This window comes from Saccopteryx leptura, chromosome 2, assembly GCF_036850995.1.
Source record: "Saccopteryx leptura isolate mSacLep1 chromosome 2, mSacLep1_pri_phased_curated, whole genome shotgun sequence".
NCBI lineage: Eukaryota > Metazoa > Chordata > Mammalia > Chiroptera > Emballonuridae > Saccopteryx > Saccopteryx leptura.
The window spans coordinates 229,446,479-229,463,824 of NC_089504.1; the positions used below are offsets into that span (position 1 = coordinate 229,446,479).

General features: G+C 44.0%; 1 protein-coding gene across 1 annotated transcript in view; it reads left to right on the forward strand.

Annotated features, from left to right (window-relative positions):
• The first annotated feature begins 220 nt into the window (after positions 1 to 220).
• The window catches only part of LOC136395503 (sodium/glucose cotransporter 1-like), a 34,690-nt gene continuing 17,564 nt past the window's right edge, over positions 221 to 17,346 (forward strand). Inside the window, exons 1-5 of the mRNA XM_066370412.1 lie at positions 221 to 320; positions 10,134 to 10,239; positions 11,371 to 11,451; positions 12,652 to 12,872; positions 13,107 to 13,242. Of these exons, the coding sequence (XP_066226509.1) occupies positions 225 to 320; positions 10,134 to 10,239; positions 11,371 to 11,451; positions 12,652 to 12,872; positions 13,107 to 13,242 (640 nt within the window). The 5' untranslated portion in view covers positions 221 to 224. The remainder of the gene's footprint in view (positions 321 to 10,133; positions 10,240 to 11,370; positions 11,452 to 12,651; positions 12,873 to 13,106; positions 13,243 to 17,346) is intronic.

Here is a 17,346-nt window from a genome sequence, read left to right on the forward strand (position 1 = left end):
CTTAACAAAGTTCTAGTTTTTTACATTGGGAAGATTAAGAAGGTCATTCTGGATTTTTTAAGTCTTATGCGCTCCCTGGATGGCCAGTTAATTTGTGGGGTAGAGATGGTTTGAAAAATATGGGAGCATGCCACCATGGTGGATGCCACTGCTCTGCTGGCTCTGGGCCTTCTGGTCACTCTGGCTGGCAGTGACCCCACTTCCATCCCATGTAGGTGGTGACGATGCCAGAGTACTTGAGGAAGCGATTTGGAGGCAAGCGGATCCAGGTCTACCTCTCCATTTTGTCGCTGTTGCTCTACATTTTCACCAAAATCTCGGTGAGTCCACCACATGGCAAGCTGGGCACTAGATGTCTCAAAACCTTCCCACTCTCAATCTTCAGCATGTGCTGGTCTACCAAGGGGCAGCGCTGTACATTTCTATTAACTTGGTTCCTTAAGTAGTCTTGCTCCTTAAAGTAAAGCCCTAGTCCATGTTTCAAAGAGCCAACACATGGAACTTCGTATCTGCCACCATGGAGAAGGTTGAACACGTAAACAGGTTCAAGAAGGTTCAGTGGAAGCTGTTTGTAATAGAAGATTAAATGGGAATTAGGATGTCTGAAGGCTGGTCCCAAACTCAGAGGTTGCTGTGGTCTTTGTGCTTTCTCAGGGTCAGATTCTGGTTTCAGGTGACATTTCTGATGCACTTAAACTTGAGCAGTCAGTGACAAGACAACTCTTGAAAGTACCTCAGAGATTCTCCCTGTTCCTTTATGGATGAAGAAACAAAAATGCCGGGGGTGGAAAGTCATTGCTCATGATCGTGAATCAGAAATAGAACCTTGACCTCTGGCTCCAGCTGACTGTCCTTTTCAGTGCAGAAGACTTATGTTTGCTTGGAATCAGCTCCTGGGACCTTTGGTCATTCACTCTCTGGGGTATTTCTACTCTCTCTGAACCCAACTATCAGGGTTGTTCCCCCATCATCTAGCCCGTCTCCCTACCAACCTGGAGCTGCAGGCTCCACTGTGTAGAGCTGAGATTTCTCAGGGACTATCTGGCCATGGGGGGTCTACCTGAGAACTGCGCAGAGCTCTGTGCCGACCCACTGGAGCAAGACTGTATTCTTTCTTGACTTCACCTTTTCTACCTTAAAAGTGCGCAAATAAACACTTCTTTTGATGGTAAAACAAAACAAAACAAAAAAGCAAAAGATCCAAGGAACCAATGAAGTTCTAAGGTATTCCTTTCCTTCCCCAAAGGATGATGGGAAGAGAAAAGTTTGGCCTAGCCTTTTCCTTTTCTTTTTTTTTTTTTAATCCCCTAGTTGATTGTCAGTCTGATAAAGGTTAAAATAGCAGTGAAAAGAAAGGATATTGTTAATGATAAAGGATAACAGAAAGAAAATAGGACCTTGGTAAGAAAGCCACCAAGGAGAATAATTAGAGGAAGTATGCAGTTGTAGAAAAGCCTGGGCTCCTTGTCTGCTCCACTGCTCACCAGCAGGGACCTGGGGCAAGTGGCATGTTGCTTCACCTCCCCAGAGCTTAGCTTCTTCGTGGGTAAGGTGGGGTTAACAAGTGCTGCCTTGCCTACCTCCCTGGGTGGTGGAGACATTCAAATGGATTTATTTGAAAACATGGAGTGTCACTGGAATGTAAGATAAGATGATGGCCAACATGAGCACCCTTGCTCCCTGGATGGCTTCAGCACCCTAACCTCGCTAGAGAAGAAGGCTGTGTATCTTGGATACTAGACCCTTGTCAGATATGTGACTTGCAAATATGTCTTTTCGCTTTCTTGGTAATTCCTTTGATGCACAAAAGTTTTAAATGGTGATGAAGTTCAGTTTATCTTCTTTTCTTTTGTTGCTGATGCTCTTAGTATCATGTCTAAGACTCCATTGCCAAATCCAAGGACAGAGAGAGAAGTGACATTTTCTGAGAACTCATAGGGAGTGGCTCCAGCTTCCCCCCCCCCCTCAGCCAGCAAGGGGTCACTCACTGGCTACGGTCAGTTTTCCTCCTTTTTCTTGTCTGCCTCCTTCCAGTCCCCATCCTGTCAGAGGTTTTTCCTGGCTGAATCCTGAGTCAGGCTGAATCTGAATTGAGCCTTCTGTTGTTGCTAGGAAGGGTGCTGAAAAAATAGCTGCTAGTGTTTTTATTTTCATGATTACCTAAAGCTCAGATGACAAATGGCATTATTTTTTCATGGTGGAATAATATTCCATTGTGTATATGTACCACATCTTCTCTATCCAGTTGTCTCTTGATGGGCACTTAGGTTGTTTCCATATCTTCGCTATTATGAGTAATGCTGCAGTGAACATATGTTCTTTTGCAATAGTGTTTTGGGTTTCTTCAAATATATACCCAGAGGTGGAATTGCTGGATCATAATGCATTTCTATTTTTAATTTTTTGAGAAACCCCCATACTGTTTACATAGTGGAGCCACCAATCTGTATTCCCACCAACAGTGCACAGGGTTCCTTTTTCTTTATGGTTGTTTGTTTTTTGGCTGTTGAGTTGAGTTTTTATATATTCTAGATAGTAGACCCCTATCAGATGCATGATTTGCAAATATGTTCTCTCATTCTGTAGTTTGTCTTTTTACTTCCTGATAGTGCTGTTTGGTGCACAAAAGTTTGGAGTCTTGATGAAGTTTATTTTTTCTGTTTTTATTTGTGTTGCTCATGCTCGTGTTATCATTGAATTCACCGATTCTGTGACACCAAAAAAAAAAAAAAAATTCCATTGACTCCTATATTTGATCCTTAGATTTCTAAAGACTTAGCTCTTACATTTAGGTCTTTGATCCATTTTGAATTAATTTTTGTGTATGATGTGAGGTAGGGGTCCAACTGTATTCTTTATTTTTTATTTTTAGTTGATTTTTGAGAGAGAGAGAGAGAGAGAGAGAGAAAGAGGGATGAGAAGTGGGAAGAATCAACTCATAGTAGTGGTTTTCCAAATGTTCCTTGACCGGGCAAGCCCAGGGTTTTGAACCAGTGACTTCAGCATTCCAGGTCAATGCTTTATCCACTGCATCACCACAGGTCAGGCCCAACTGTATTCTTTTGCATGTGGCTATCCAGTTCTACTAGCACCATTTTTGAAGAGATTAGCATTTCCCCATTGATCAGTCTTAAATATGTGTTTTTTACACAACTCAATGGAAACCTGCTCTTGCCCACAGGGCCGATAGAGCTTTGTCTTAGAGTTGGGACTGCCAGGCAGGATCACTGCTCATCCCCTGCCCCTGCTTTCTGCCTCAAACTGCTACAGCCCTGGTTGGCATCTCTGTGCTTGCCTGCCAGTGTGATGATTCTGCCTCCTTCACTTTTGCCTTCCCTCCTTCAGGGGTAGTTTTTAGTTACAGTCCTGTTTCATTAGTGATCCCTGTGCAGAGACTGCACTGGGAAGGACGGGAGGGGTGGAGAAGCCTGTCTTCCTGGGGGGGGGAGGTTGAGGGGGGAAGGGTAGGGAGGGGTGGAGAAGCCTGTCTTCCTGGGGGGGGGGGGTTGAGGGAGGCAGGGCAGGGAGGGGTGGAAAAGCCTGTCTTCCTTGGAGGGGGGTTGAGGGGGGCAGGGCAGGGAGGGGTGGAGAAACCTGTCTTCCTTGGGGGGGGGGGTTGAGGGGGGAAGGGCAGGGAGGGGTGGAGAAACCTGTCTTCCGGGGGGGGGGGGTTGAGGGGGAAGGGCAGCAATGTAAGAGAAGAAAACGAAATGTAAGCAGGGAGGGTGGGGAGATCACCCTGGAACTTGCTGGAAGTTGGTAAGGGAACAGTTCCCCAGTTCAGCTTGTAGGTGAGGTGCACCTGTTTAATGAACACATAGCGGACGGCACTTGGACTCCCCTTCTCAGAAGCAAGACTTGCTCCAAGTCCGCAGTTCAACTGGGTGAAAGTCTGTGGACTGTAGTTGCCATGGAAAGGGCACTTTTTGCCCTCAAAGCTAGTATAAGGGTGGTCATTATAAGTGAAGTGCCCAACTTCACTCCTTGCCTTCCAAATTGCCTCACCTATTGTTAGGTTACTGATTAAACCTCCCTGGACATGGGAGTGCCCAGGCAGCTGAGGGGCAGCCGCCCTCAGCACAGGTCCTGGTGAAGCCCAGCCCCTGGCAGTCAGCTGTTTTGGACTTTTGCTTTGAAGTAGAACTTGGTGCAGGCTGCTCCCTCTCCACGTGATTTCTGCGGCTCCTCACTGGAGGCCTTGCCCAATGACCTGCCTGCTCTACCTGCTTCCCAGAGCCGGCGACCCCTTGAATAATGCACAAGAAGGATGACAGCTGCTCCTTGTTCAGTGCCACTCTCTACTTAGTCTCCAGTAGGGGCTTTGCTTATTCTGTTTCCAGTTCTCATAAGAGTATTGCATGCGTAGGGATTTTCATTTTATTTTCCATTTCCTGGAAGAGAAAACTGAGTCTTAGAAACGTTAGGAAATTTGTCCCAAATCACACAGCTGGTGTACGGCAAAGCCAGGATTGAATCTTGGGTGTCTCTCATCCCAAGGTCTGCGTTCTCTGCACAGTTCTGCTCTGTGCTTAGATGGGATAAATGGATAGGATGAAAAAATGGGATAGGTCATCTAGTCCTATGTCCTAAGTTCTCATTTGACAGATAGAGAAACTGAGGTCCTGATTGGGGGGGTTAAACAGTAGCAATACTAGGATGAGAAGCAGGGTCCCTGAGACTGAATCCAAAGCTTTGGACAGTATGTGACTCCTACCCCCACCCCACATTCTAAGTCTTTCTGTTCTTTAGTACAGAGTAGGTCAAAATCAAGACCTTGGGAAAAATTAAGATAGGCAGTTAAATGAGCTTACAATATAAATGAGCTCCTGAGAGTGGGATTTGAGAGGACGTGAGAAGAGAACACAAGCTGTGTACTGGGTAAATGAAGCAGCTGAAGGAGGGACCTTCAGCATTAGGAAAGGGAAGAGAAGGGTCAGACAGTGAGGCTTTGTCCTTATAAACTTAGCTGGCTCTTGGTTTATCATGAGTCACAGAGCTTGAAATCTTGAAAAGGTTTATGCTGATGTCGACCATACCTGCTAGGTACTTCCATTGATACACAGGAGTTCGGGGTTCACGGTCAAAAGGAAAAAATTGTTAGTCAACAAAATAAGAAAGTCAGGTATTTACCTTGCACACAGATATTAATCAATTTTGTTGTGTGTGCGTGGAGAGGCTTGGATAATTTGTGATGGGTGAGAAGGGTGGCCCCGTGTTTCTAGACAGAGAACAACCAAGGACCTAATAGGAAGACTTGGGAAGGATGAAGGGATCTGGTGGGTATGTAACTGATGGGAGAGAAAATTGAAATGTATTGCAGGCTCAAGACCCAGATGTGACCCAGGCCACCGAGCTGTGGTCCCGTGGGGTCATGACTCTGAGGCCCAGACTTTATTCCTCCATGCACTCCTCTGAATATTTTTGGCTCTGCCTGAGCACCCTGTCCTATTGAGTTCTGACAATCATTCTGTTCTGTAAAATTTCCTGGTGTCATATATCTTATTCAAATGTGCACAATCACTTGTGATAAAGTCTCATATTTTATGAATTATGCGTGATGACCGATGTCCCTGTTTATGTTTCCTGGGGCTCCTATTATCACACATCATGACTGCAATAAACTTTTACAGCTTCACTGTCCATTTTGAATCACTGGGTGAAAATAAGAGCTTTGGCTTTTGCTCAAGGTTTAATTGCTCATCACCTGGGCCATTTACTTTCACAAATGAAAAGAGAAGTTTGAGCAGTGGGGCTTCCCATCTCAAACCTCAGTGCCAAGTAGGATTTATTGAGTGCTCAGGTATGACCAGGACCAGAATGGGCAGCGAGCACACATAAAATCACAGGATCTCAAAGCATCAGAGTTGACACAGATCAACTTGCTGAAGGCTAACAGTCAGAGACTCCGTTACTCTAAGAGGTTTTTTCTCAAAAATACAGCTGGGTCTGTGTTTTTATTGTTTCCTATGAGTCCCATGGAAATTGTTCACTCAAATTTTCAAAATGATGAAAAGAAAGTTCTTGGGCTAAATCCAACTTCCTGTTTTTGTAAATAAAGTTTTATTGGAACACAGGCACACTCTATGGCTGCTTTCATGCTTCAGTGGCAGCGTTGAGCAGGTTGGACAGAGACTCTATGGTCTGCAAAGCCTGAAACATTTATTATCTGACCCTTTGCAGAAAAAGTTTGCTGACTCCTAAACTAGAGGACCATAATTTTCTATTTCACTTCAAGTTGTTTTTGCTTAGCAACATTGGAGAAATTCCTTTCTTTCTTCCATCTCTCCCTTTTATTTTTTCTTCCTTTATTAAGGCTAATAGTTTAGAGAAGGAGCAATCTGGGATGAGCTTTGAAACAGTCTCATAAAATTATAGGAGAGTTCTATATCAAAGCTGGTGGGATATGCCCTATCCAGTTCCCTATTCTTAAAAATAACAAGTAATGACATGCTTTAAACGTACAGAAAATTACAATATAGAAAATGCCACTACCCAGATTCTAGAGATCTAAAGAGTTTACCATCTTTTTTAAAAAGAAATGAAACATTAGAAATATGACCAAATGCTTACCCGTACCCTTCTTGACCTATTTCTTTCCTTCTTAAAAGGTAAACACTGTCCTGAACTTGGTTTGTATTTTTCTGGTCCACATTTTTGCATTTTTTAACCTATATGTATATCCATACATCCATCAAGAATATATCGTGTTTTAAAACATCTGCTCCTCCCACCTTTAAAACTGTAAAAATATTGTAACAACAGTATTTAAGAAAATCTGGAGGGGAAAGCACCTATAATTCTCTCTCTAATACAGACATTTTCATAGTCTGGCCTTGCCTGCATGTGTGCATGCTTCCACAAGTTGCAAACAGAATATACACACCATCTTGTGGTCTTTTTTCCCCTCTCTTAGCATCAAACTATAAACGTTCTCCCACGTTTCATCTTCAGAATTACTATTTTTAGAGGCTGTGGAACAGAATAGGTAATGTGTAATTTTCAGAAAGCCATCTACAAAATTCTCTGGTGGATAAAAGCTCTCGATGGTGGTCACGTTTGGGCCTAGTCAAGGAAGAGGCCACTTTTACTTTTCAATGTATAATTTTCTGTGCTATTTGTTTTTAAACCATATATAAATGATTTTATTTTAAAACAAAAAAGTTCTTTTGGGATTAAAAAAAGACCTGGCCCTCTATTCTAGAAAGGAGGGTCCTTACCTTTCAGAGTTGTGAGAAGGTCACTGGACTTCAAGACAGGAAATCTGGATTTTAGCCCTTGAGCAAGTTATTGACTTTGTTTCTCTTACCTGAAAAGTGGAGCCAAATGACCTGTTCCATTGCCTTATTTTGAGCATCCAAACAATGCATATGTCTAAAAGCTCCTGGTAAACTGTAAAGTCACCTGGATGTGGAAGGAAACAATACCCTCTGAAGCAGGATAAAGTTTGGGCACCTCGCAGATCCAAAGACCAATGCCAGAGCACCCAGGCTAACATGGGCTTTCCTATGGTATCCCCAAGCATACCTGGTGGCTTTCAAGGTTCCAAGGGCAGAAGGAATTCATCCCTGAAATCAGGAGTGACTCATGGGAAGAATAATTTATCTCAGGTTTTTTTCTATTCATGAGAAGGTTTTTCTTAGCATTCTTTATCTGCCCTGTTAGCCAGAAATAGAGCATTATAAAAACAAGACTTCTATTAACCCAGTACTTCTCATAAGTGTTTATAGACTTTGTTTATAGCTTACCTTAAGAGTTATGTGTTATCTATTTGTGACTAATAACAGCAAGGCAAATATTAATGAAGCTATCACAGTCTACTATGACATGTTATTATAAAGCATTGCAAATTAACTTCTCTGGAAAATAAACCAATCAAGGGCATTTTAAAGGCAGTAGGAGCCTTGGAATACATATGTATTTTGCTTACTGTGCTAGTCTACTGAATCAGAAAAGGTGCATACTTAACAGCATTTTACTGTAATAATCAGTAAATGGGGCCCTTAAGTTGAAGTTACTTTATGAGATGGTACAAGGCATGGGAGGGGAGGGACAGGTGTTAGGATTACTCATCACAATTTCAAGTGGCCCAGTGTGGACAATCAGGAAGGAGCGGCCATTTCACCCTCAGCAAGTCTAAGGTGCAGCTGGAGCCTCTCCTCTCTTTCAGCTGCTGTGGAGGGCAGGGTGGAACAGGTCTGGGACCTGGGAAGAAAATTCTCTTCTCCATGGCAGGACCTTCCTACTTCCGGCCACTGAGGGTCACAACCCCACTTTAAAGATGAGAACACTGAGACATGGAGAGGCACGGTGTTTTATCTATTCACTCAGCCCTATAGTGGCAGTGCTGGGGTTAACATCCAAGTCCTTTCACCACTAGCCGTGAGGCTGGAGGCGGGTCCATCTCTTAGTAACCACATGTCTCCCTAGTTCCTATTTCTGCCTCTTCTCCTTCACCAAGCAACACAATGACATTAGGTTCCCAAGGGCTAGAGAATCTGTAGGGGACTCCAAGGCACAGGGTCCTCAGGAGGTCCATCTTGGGGGAGGTGGTCATGCATAAACACATAGGCTTGGAATTGGTCTGTGAGACAAACTCTCAGACAATTAAGAGGCAGGGAATAGGAGATTTGGATGGTGGGAACCTGAGTGGCAGAAGGTCCCTGAGGAGCAGCAAGGGGGCACAGAGGGGAAGGTAAAAATAGAGAAGAGATGCAAGGGTTCCATTTCCCAGGGATATTCATGGGTAGCCTTTTACATGTCCTGAAATATATTTGGTTTTATGCAATAAAGCAACTTGTGCATTGCATCTAGGGGAAGTCTAGTTTCTTTCCTATCCAGAGATTTGAAAACAAAAATGAGTCACTTATTTTTCCCTTCATCCTACCCTTCCTGGTAGTATTTTGGAGATGCCATGAAAATTCATTTTGGGCAACTCAAACGCTCTCTCTTGGCTTAAGTTAGCAACTGCACCATCCAGCCACATAGAAGATTTTTCATGGGACTAAATGAAGCAAGGTGAAGAACAAGAACTGTAGCAAGAAATGGTGAATTCAGGGGTGAACAGGGAGCAGTTCTCCCTCAAGTTCTATGAGCTAATCTAGATAAAAACACCTAGCACCAAGCCGGCCATGCAAGAGGTTCATGGTGATGTTCTGGTTGTGTTAGGGTCAAGGTAGACTCCATCTGGACAGGAGAGATAAAATTATGATGATGTTAAAATTTCTCTCCACTCCAGGGTAGGGCTGGAGTTTCCCTCCCCAGGACTGTCTAGTGCTCACACTTGCTGTTTGGAATAGATCTGATAAAACTCTGCACACTAAGGTGTAAACAGCGAATAATAGCTTACAGCGGGAATCCACAGGTGTGTTGGGAGGAACCTCAAAGTATTAATAGTTGTTCCTTGGCAAACAGAGTTCCATAGTTAAATAGTTTGTGAGGGGTCATTTACCATGCTTCCCTCCTGGGGATTCACAGCACACGCAGTGCATTAGAGGCTCAGAGGAGTTGCGTGGTAAAGAAACTGCCTTAACTTTGTTTAATCTAGTATTTCACAGACCTCTTTGACTATAGAATCCTTTCCTTTCTATGGAATAACTGCTGTGATCTTATATAAAGCTTATTGGAAAATGTAGGAATAGAGTATGACTCTCAGGTATTTGTATCCTTCTAATATTATTTTATTGTGGGAGGAACATTTAGCAAGTGACCTATCCTCTTGATGGATTTTAAGTGTACATTACTGTTGACCTTTAGGCCTATTGCTGTACAGCACATGTCTAGAACCTGTTTATATTATTTACCTGAAACTCTGTGCTTATCGACTAATAACTCCCCATTTCCCCCTCACCCCAGTACCTGGTAACCAACATTCCAGTCTTTTATTTTATTAATTTGGCTCTTTCAGTACTTATATACATGGAATTGTGTAGTATTTGTCTTTTACGTTCTTAACTGGGGATAAAAATATGAATCTTTAATTGTGCTATTTCAGGGGATATGGGCTAACACTGGACCCTAGAAATCACAAGCATTGACACTATCCAGGAGACAGCTTCTAAACCCTTCAAGTTTTTCTCCTGGCCCTGTAGCCACTGGTATCTCTCACCCCTAACTCACCTTTCCTCTCCTTCCAGGCAGACATCTTCTCTGGGGCCATATTCATCAACTTGGCCTTGGGCCTGAATCTGTACTTGGCCATCTTTCTCCTGTTGGCAATCACTGCCATCTACACAATCACAGGTGAGTCCATTCACACGACTCTGCTGAAGCCCAGCCCGAAGTTAGGCAGTTGGGCAGGATTGAATGAAAGTAGAAAACAAGGCTTCTTCTTTCAAGGAGGAGAGATATGCCCAGGAAACAGTCCAAGGGTGGGGCATTTGCTTGGTCCCAAATCACAGAACCTAACAAGTTATGGAGGTTGCCCCAGAAACCTCCAGTGTTGGCTGGAATAGTCAAGACAGCTTCTTCCAGGAGGCAGGCAGGGCAGGGCCTTGCAGGTTGTGAAGAGAACTTGGCTAAGTTGGGAGAATTGAGGAGGGAGTGCCCAGCGTAGGAACAGGTGAGAGCAAAGAAAGGAGGCAGAAATGGGCATGACGTGCGGTCAGGGCAGGGTGTGAGCAGCAGATGTGTTTAGGAGGAGGGTGGTCTACGGGATGTAGTTGAGAGGGGTGTGTGTGGGCGATAAAGGCAGATAATTCAAATGAGGTCACAGGGCAGGGGCCTTGGAAGCCAGACAGAGGTCTTGGATTTGATGTGACAGGGACTGAGAGGTACTGTGGGGAAGAAGGGAGGAAGTAACACAAGCAAAGAGATTTTAGAGGAGATTCAAGAGGTGACTGGCAAAGCTGATGACATGAGTAACAATGGGGACACCTGTGCAGAGGTGTGACTCTGCCCCGGTCAGGGCCCAGGGTCTATGATAGAACTTGCTTTTCAGCTGCAGCCACATGGTCTGAGAATAGAGTCAACATATAAGTAGCCCTTTAAATGTGTTGATTTGGTAATGTCCTCAGGCATCTTGTAGAGATGTCAGCTCTTTGCTCTTCCCTGCCTTCACTTGTGGAAGATGCTTTTTCTTACCTCAGAGGAGCCATCTCCTGGTTTAAGCTCCTCCTCCTCAAATAGGGAGGAACATTTCTCTTTTCCTCAAGGCCTTCCCAGTATTTCTGTGAAGGGTAGAGATGTTGGATCATGCTGGGTGGCAGACTGCTGTAACAGGACCAGAGAAGGAAGGAAGGAAGGGAAGGCGGGTGACCGAGGGGCGTGCTCTGCAGGTGTGCAGAGGGAGAGAGGCAGCAGTGGAGACAGGAGGCAGGCTGACTGGTTGCTCTCCTACGTGAGATCATATATATTGTCTCTTTGTTTGCTTAGGGGGCCTGGCAGCTGTGATTTACACAGACACCTTGCAGACCACGACCATACTGGTGGGATCTTTTATTCTGACCGGGTTTGGTAAGTGGGGCTGGGGCAGGCTGAGGTAGAGGCCCAGGGAGAGAAAATCGGGTCCAGCTTCTCTGCCTGCCTTCCCCAGGGGAGTGGTCCAGTCCTGACTGGCCATCACTGTGGCTGTGCAGGCAGCACCTTCCTCAGCCTTGGAGGACTCAGCGTGGGCCTGGCCCAGACAACACCTACGTTCCCTGCTAGATGGTCTGGGCAGTGGTCCCCACTGTAGGCCTGTGATGACATGGTCTTCTCCCCACAGAGAAACTGGACAAAAAAAAAAAAAAAAGGATAAGACTAAATAACCATTAGGCTGAATATATTTGAAAGTTATGTCTTTAATTTCAGATTATATCTTGTCTACATATTGACATTCAATGTCTTTTATGAATTGATGATAATAAGTGATCATTTTCTTCTTTATGTCCTTATTTGACAAAACTTGAAAAATCAGGCAGTCTATGTTAGACCCTCTAATTTTGTAAAATTTTATTTGCCTATGAAATCCTAAAGACGAGACTAGAAACCCTAGATCTAGAGGTACTTGTTATGGGAGGATATAAAATTCATTTTATTTTTAATGGGGCCTGAATTCTCTGTGAGTCCTGTGAAGCCTCTTATCCGCTTTCTATACTTTGTTATCTAAGAGCTTCCATTGGGTTTTTTTTGGGGGGGTGGTCTCCAGGGCAAGGACTGGGATACCTTATTCAAGGACACAGTCAATAGGCCACAGGGCTCGAGACTCCTCACCCATTCTCTGTACATCCCACAGCATGGCTGGGACCAGGGGCAGTAGAGCCCAGTCTACATGTCTCTAGGTCTGTGTCTGAGGTCCCAAAGGCCACTGCTGACAGTAGGGGGTGGGTGAAGGAAAAAACCCAGAGTTTTTGTACATGGTTCAAAACCAAGGTCTTTCTGTTAGTAATTCAAACACTTTCCCTTTGTAAAGATGTTCACGGTTGGAGTCCTTTCACAGGTTCTTGCTTTGGAGCCTCACAGTTGCCCCGGAGGGGGCCAGGCTGGGTTAATAATCCCCTGTATGAGTGAGAAAGCTGAGGCCCAGAATGGGAGAGTGACTTGCCAAGGCCACACAGCAAGGGCTCTGGCTGCCGGTCGTCAGGTCCCTGCAGTGTGTCAGGCGGCCACAGGAGGAAACTGCTGTGAAAAGTGGAGAGTTTTGGGATGTTGATTTTTGTTACTGATGTTTTTCAGCTTTTCAGAAAGTGGGAGGGTATGAAGCGTTTGTGGATAAGCACATGAATGCCATTCCAACCATGGTTTCTGATGGAAACACCACCATCAAGGAGGAATGCTACACCCCCAGGGCCGACTCCTTCCACATCTTCCGAGATCCCCTCAAAGGAGACCTGCCGTGGCCTGGGCTCATCTTCGGGCTGTCCATCCTCGCCCTGTGGTACTGGTGCACGGACCAGGTACCCACACTGGACGGGCGGGGAGGACGGGCTTCCCAGGGCACGGCCGGGTCTCCTGTCTGCTCGTGGGGTTGGGAAAGGTGAGGCAAGGCTCACGTGGTCTGGGGGGGGTGTCACGGAGCCATGGTAACATGGGAGTGCTGGGCCAAGGAAGCAGGATGCGGGGGAGGGGAGCTGGGGCAGCCAGAAAGTGTCATGACCTGCACCCCTCCCTCACCACGCTCTCCCTGGCAGGTCATTGTGCAGTGCTGCCTCTCAGCCAAAAACATGTCCCACGTGAAGGCCGGCTGCGTGATGTGTGGGTACCTGAAGCTGTTACCCATGTTTCTCATGGTGATGCCTGGAATGATTAGCCGCATCCTCTACACAGGTGATATCTTCTGCTGGACTCAGTGTTCACTCTCTCCCATTCCTGGCTCTGAGTTACTTCAAAAGTCCTGAAGCTCCCAATTCTTTCCTTTCTGCCACTTTCTTCCTTTATGCCATGCATTACCAAACATTATCAATCTCCCCCTAGTCAGTGAGCAACTTGAGGTCACAGAACCCATGGAGTTGCCTTCTCTGTTCTTTGCAAATTCTCTGAAGTCCTGATATGCCTCTAGTTGTAGCTTCTTCCAGCTAATATATGCTCAGTTCCACGTGGACTGTAGTAGTGTATACAGCTTCCTTAGTGCCAGGGGACTCCAGCGGGTCTCTAGTTATCTGCTACTCCAATCCTTGTTTCCTGGACCATTTCCTTGAAGGAGCACTTTGCTTTCTAGAGTGACAAATTACTTTTTGGCTCTTTTGTGGCCTCTCCAGCATTGCTATTGCTTTTTTTGGGAGGGGGGGTGGTCAGCCATCGTAGGTAAAAACTTCCTTGGAATATCCCTGGCTGAGTAGCTCAGATGGTTAGAACATCTTCCTGATTTGCCAAGGTTGCAGATTCAATCCCTGGTCAGGGCACAAGGAGGAATCAACCAATGAATGCATAAATAAGTGGAACAATAAATAAATTGATGTCTCTCTTTCTCTCTCCACCTTTGTCTTTCTAAAAATCAATCATTCATTAAAGAAAAAACTTTGCTGGAGTATGACATAATGGGAAATTTAAAAACAAGGGAGAGAAGAGAGAGCACCATGAAGTGAAAGTTTGGTGAGAATCCTTCAAAATGAAGATGAGACAGTCCAGAGGAGTTGCTTCCTTTGGCTGCTGCATGCTCCTAGTTTACATTATACTGGTTATAATACACAAAAATATTTGAGGTGAATCAGTGCTCTAAGGGGCAGCCCTAAATGATACACCTATAACAGGTACCTAATATTTGTTCAGCTAAATTCTATAAAAGTTTCTAGAATTTTCCCCAAGTCTCTAGATCATGTTCCTGTCCCCTTCCGGATCACTTCCTTTCTATCTTTATCCTAGATTTTCCACATCTTGGAAGTATGACCCGACAGCTCTCAATTGTCTGGGCATTCTCATGTGCTTCTGTGGTGGTTTTTTCAATGGTGGTTACCTTTAAGTAATGAAAAGGGTTCCTACCCTGTTCATTGTAGCGCACTATTTTGTGAGTACTTTTGCACTCCATCGTCCTTTGCTACTGTTAATCTCCATCCTCTCCACCCCTTTCTTTTTGTTGTTGTCACAGTTTAAATTTGATTTTATTGTGTTCTTCTTGGAGCTTTTACTTGTGGCTTTGTTTTTTTTTTGTTTGTTTGTTTGTTTTTTGTTCTTTGTATCTGATTGGAGAACCCCCTTTAGTAATTCCTGGAGTGGGGGTTTTTTGATGATAAATTCCCTCATCTTTTCTGTATCTGTGAATGTTTTTATTTCTCCTTCATATTTAAAAGATAGCTTTGATGGGTATAGTATTCGTGGCTGGAAGTTCCTCTCTTTCAGGACTTTAAATATTGGGGTCCACTCTCTTCTAGCTTGTAAAGTTTCTGCTGAGAAATCTGATGATAATCTAATGGGCCTTCCTTTATATGTTGTATTCTTCTTTTCCCTGGCTGCCTTGAGAATTTTTTCTTTGCCATTGGTTTGTGCCAATTTCATTATGATATGCCTTGGAGTAGGTTTGTTGGGGTTAAGAAAACTCAGAGTTCTGTTTGCTTCTTGAATTTGAGGCTTTAGTTCTTTCCACAGGCTTGGGAAGTTCTCATCTATTATTTGTTTGAGTATGTTCTCCATTCCATTTTCTCTCTCTTCTCCCTCTGATATACCTATTATTCTTATGTTATTCTTTTTGATGGAGTCACATAATTCTTATAGGGCTATCTCATTTTTTTTAATTTTTGAGTCTCTTTCTTCTTCTCTCTGTTGTGCTTCAAGTTGCTTGTCTTCTATTTCACTAACCCTCTCTTCTATCTGGCCTGTTCTATTAGATAAGCTTGTTACCTCATTTTTCAGTTCGTGAATTGAGTTTTTCATCTCTGTTTAATTTGTTTTTATAGTTTCAATTTCCTTGGACATATATTCTTTGTGTTCGTCAAGTTGTTTTCTGAGCTCCCTAAATTGCCTTTCTGTGTTTTCTTGTATATCTCAGAGGATTTTTAGGATTTCTATCTTAAATTCTCTGTCATTTAGCTTCAAGGTTTCCAATATATTAAATTTTTTCTCCATAGATTTTTCCTCATCTATCTGTGTTACCTCTCTTTCTTTTGTATCCATGATATTTGATTTTCTCTTCCTTAATGGCATCTGAGGGTGGTTTTGTTGATAGTATTAATGAGATTTAATAAAAAGTTTAAAAAAATAAAAAATCAAAAAGAGTTGTGTTTTTTTTAAAAAAAATAATAATGAAATAAAGAAAAATAAAATAAAAATTTTAAAAAAAGGAAATTATTCCTCCCCTCCTTTTTTCTCTCCTCTCCTCTCCCCTCTTTCTTGAGAAAATCTTGTGGTGAACTGTGAATTATATTGTACTAAATAGAACAAACAATGCCTGTAATGGAGGGCCTGAATTGGAGAGAAGTAATAAAGGGGCAAAAAAAAAGGGGCGTATGGACCCACAAAAAGAAAATAAGAAAAAAAATTGGGTCAAGAATAAAATGATTTGTTTTTAGGTGTTGGTTGATTAAGAGTTATGATGAGAGGAATAAGAGGGAAGCAGGAAAATGGGGGGACAAATTAAAAAATTACTATTGTATTTAGTGGAACAAGAACTAGATAAAATGGAGAGCCAGGGATGGGAGCACTGCTAGTGTGTTAAAAAGGTGAAGTAAAACCCCCCCAAAATGCCACAAACATAAGTTTGAGTCCCAGATAAGATATTGTTCGTTATTGAGGTTTGAATGAGAGGAGATGTAAAGGAGAAAGGAAGAACCTAATATAGAGAGAGAAAAGAAAGAGAAAGAGAGAGAAAAAAAGAGGGAATCACTAAAAGAAGATAAAAGGAAAAAGAGGAGAGAGAGAGAGAGAGAGAGAGAGTTAAGGGTTTTGGAGTGCAACCCTCATAGAGAGAAAGGAAGAGGAAAGAAAAGATAATGGGAGATGTAACACTTATGGGTAGTGTAGTTCAAGGAGAGGAAAGAGTAAGACCGGCAGAGAGTTAAATGACCAAATTGGAGGAGGAATAAAAAATATCAAGAATGAAGATAAGAGAAACAAACGAACAAATATAATAAAATGGTATAGGCTATAAAGTCTGCGTATTATTCTTGATTTTGAGAGGTTATCTTCTTGCTTTTTCTTTTCTCTCCATCTTCCTGGTCGGTGACTCTGTACCTCGGGTTCTGCCCCTTTGACACACTCAGGTAGAGGTTTGCAGTTGATAAGTCTCTATGGCAATGTTGTGTATTGTGCTTCAGTCTCGTTGGCAGTTGAGGCTCATTAGCATTTATAGGCTCCGCCAGTGAGAGAGTCCATGTTCCTAGAGCCTTTCTCCTAGTCTTTCCTTCCTCAATTAGTAGCCTGATAATCCAGCTATGGGGTTGCTGCTGCCTCTGCCTGGATAGTAAGAGGCTCAAAGAGCTGGCAACTCCCCACTCTATTCCCACTCAGCACAGGGCTCTGGGTAAGGCTCAGTCAGTCAGAGCTGCTAGCATAATCAGGCAGGGCTTCCACCTACTCAAAGACCTCTGGCTCTGCCACTCTGTGGGATAACACAGGCGCGCACTGCCGAGGCACTTGGAGGAATCTCTTGCCCACTATCTGCACGCGCAGATCAGGATATCAGGCCAGCAGTCTCACACTCTGAGTGCAACCCCCACCCGCACGGAAAAGTTCCGGCATTGAAATTGGCTCTCGCTCCGTCCCCGGGCACAGCTTTCCCAGGGCACTGGGGCGGCCCGGAGATTCCACTTTCAGCCCACACAGAGGCCTCTGACTCTGCCCCTCTGTGGGATAACACGGGCGCCCACTCCTGAGGTGCTGGGAGGAATCTCTCACTCACTCTCCGTGTGTGCCAACCAGGATATCAGGCCAGCCACCTCACCCTCTGAATGAATCCCCCTCCCGCACGGAAAAGTTGTAGCATTGGAATTAGTTCTCGCT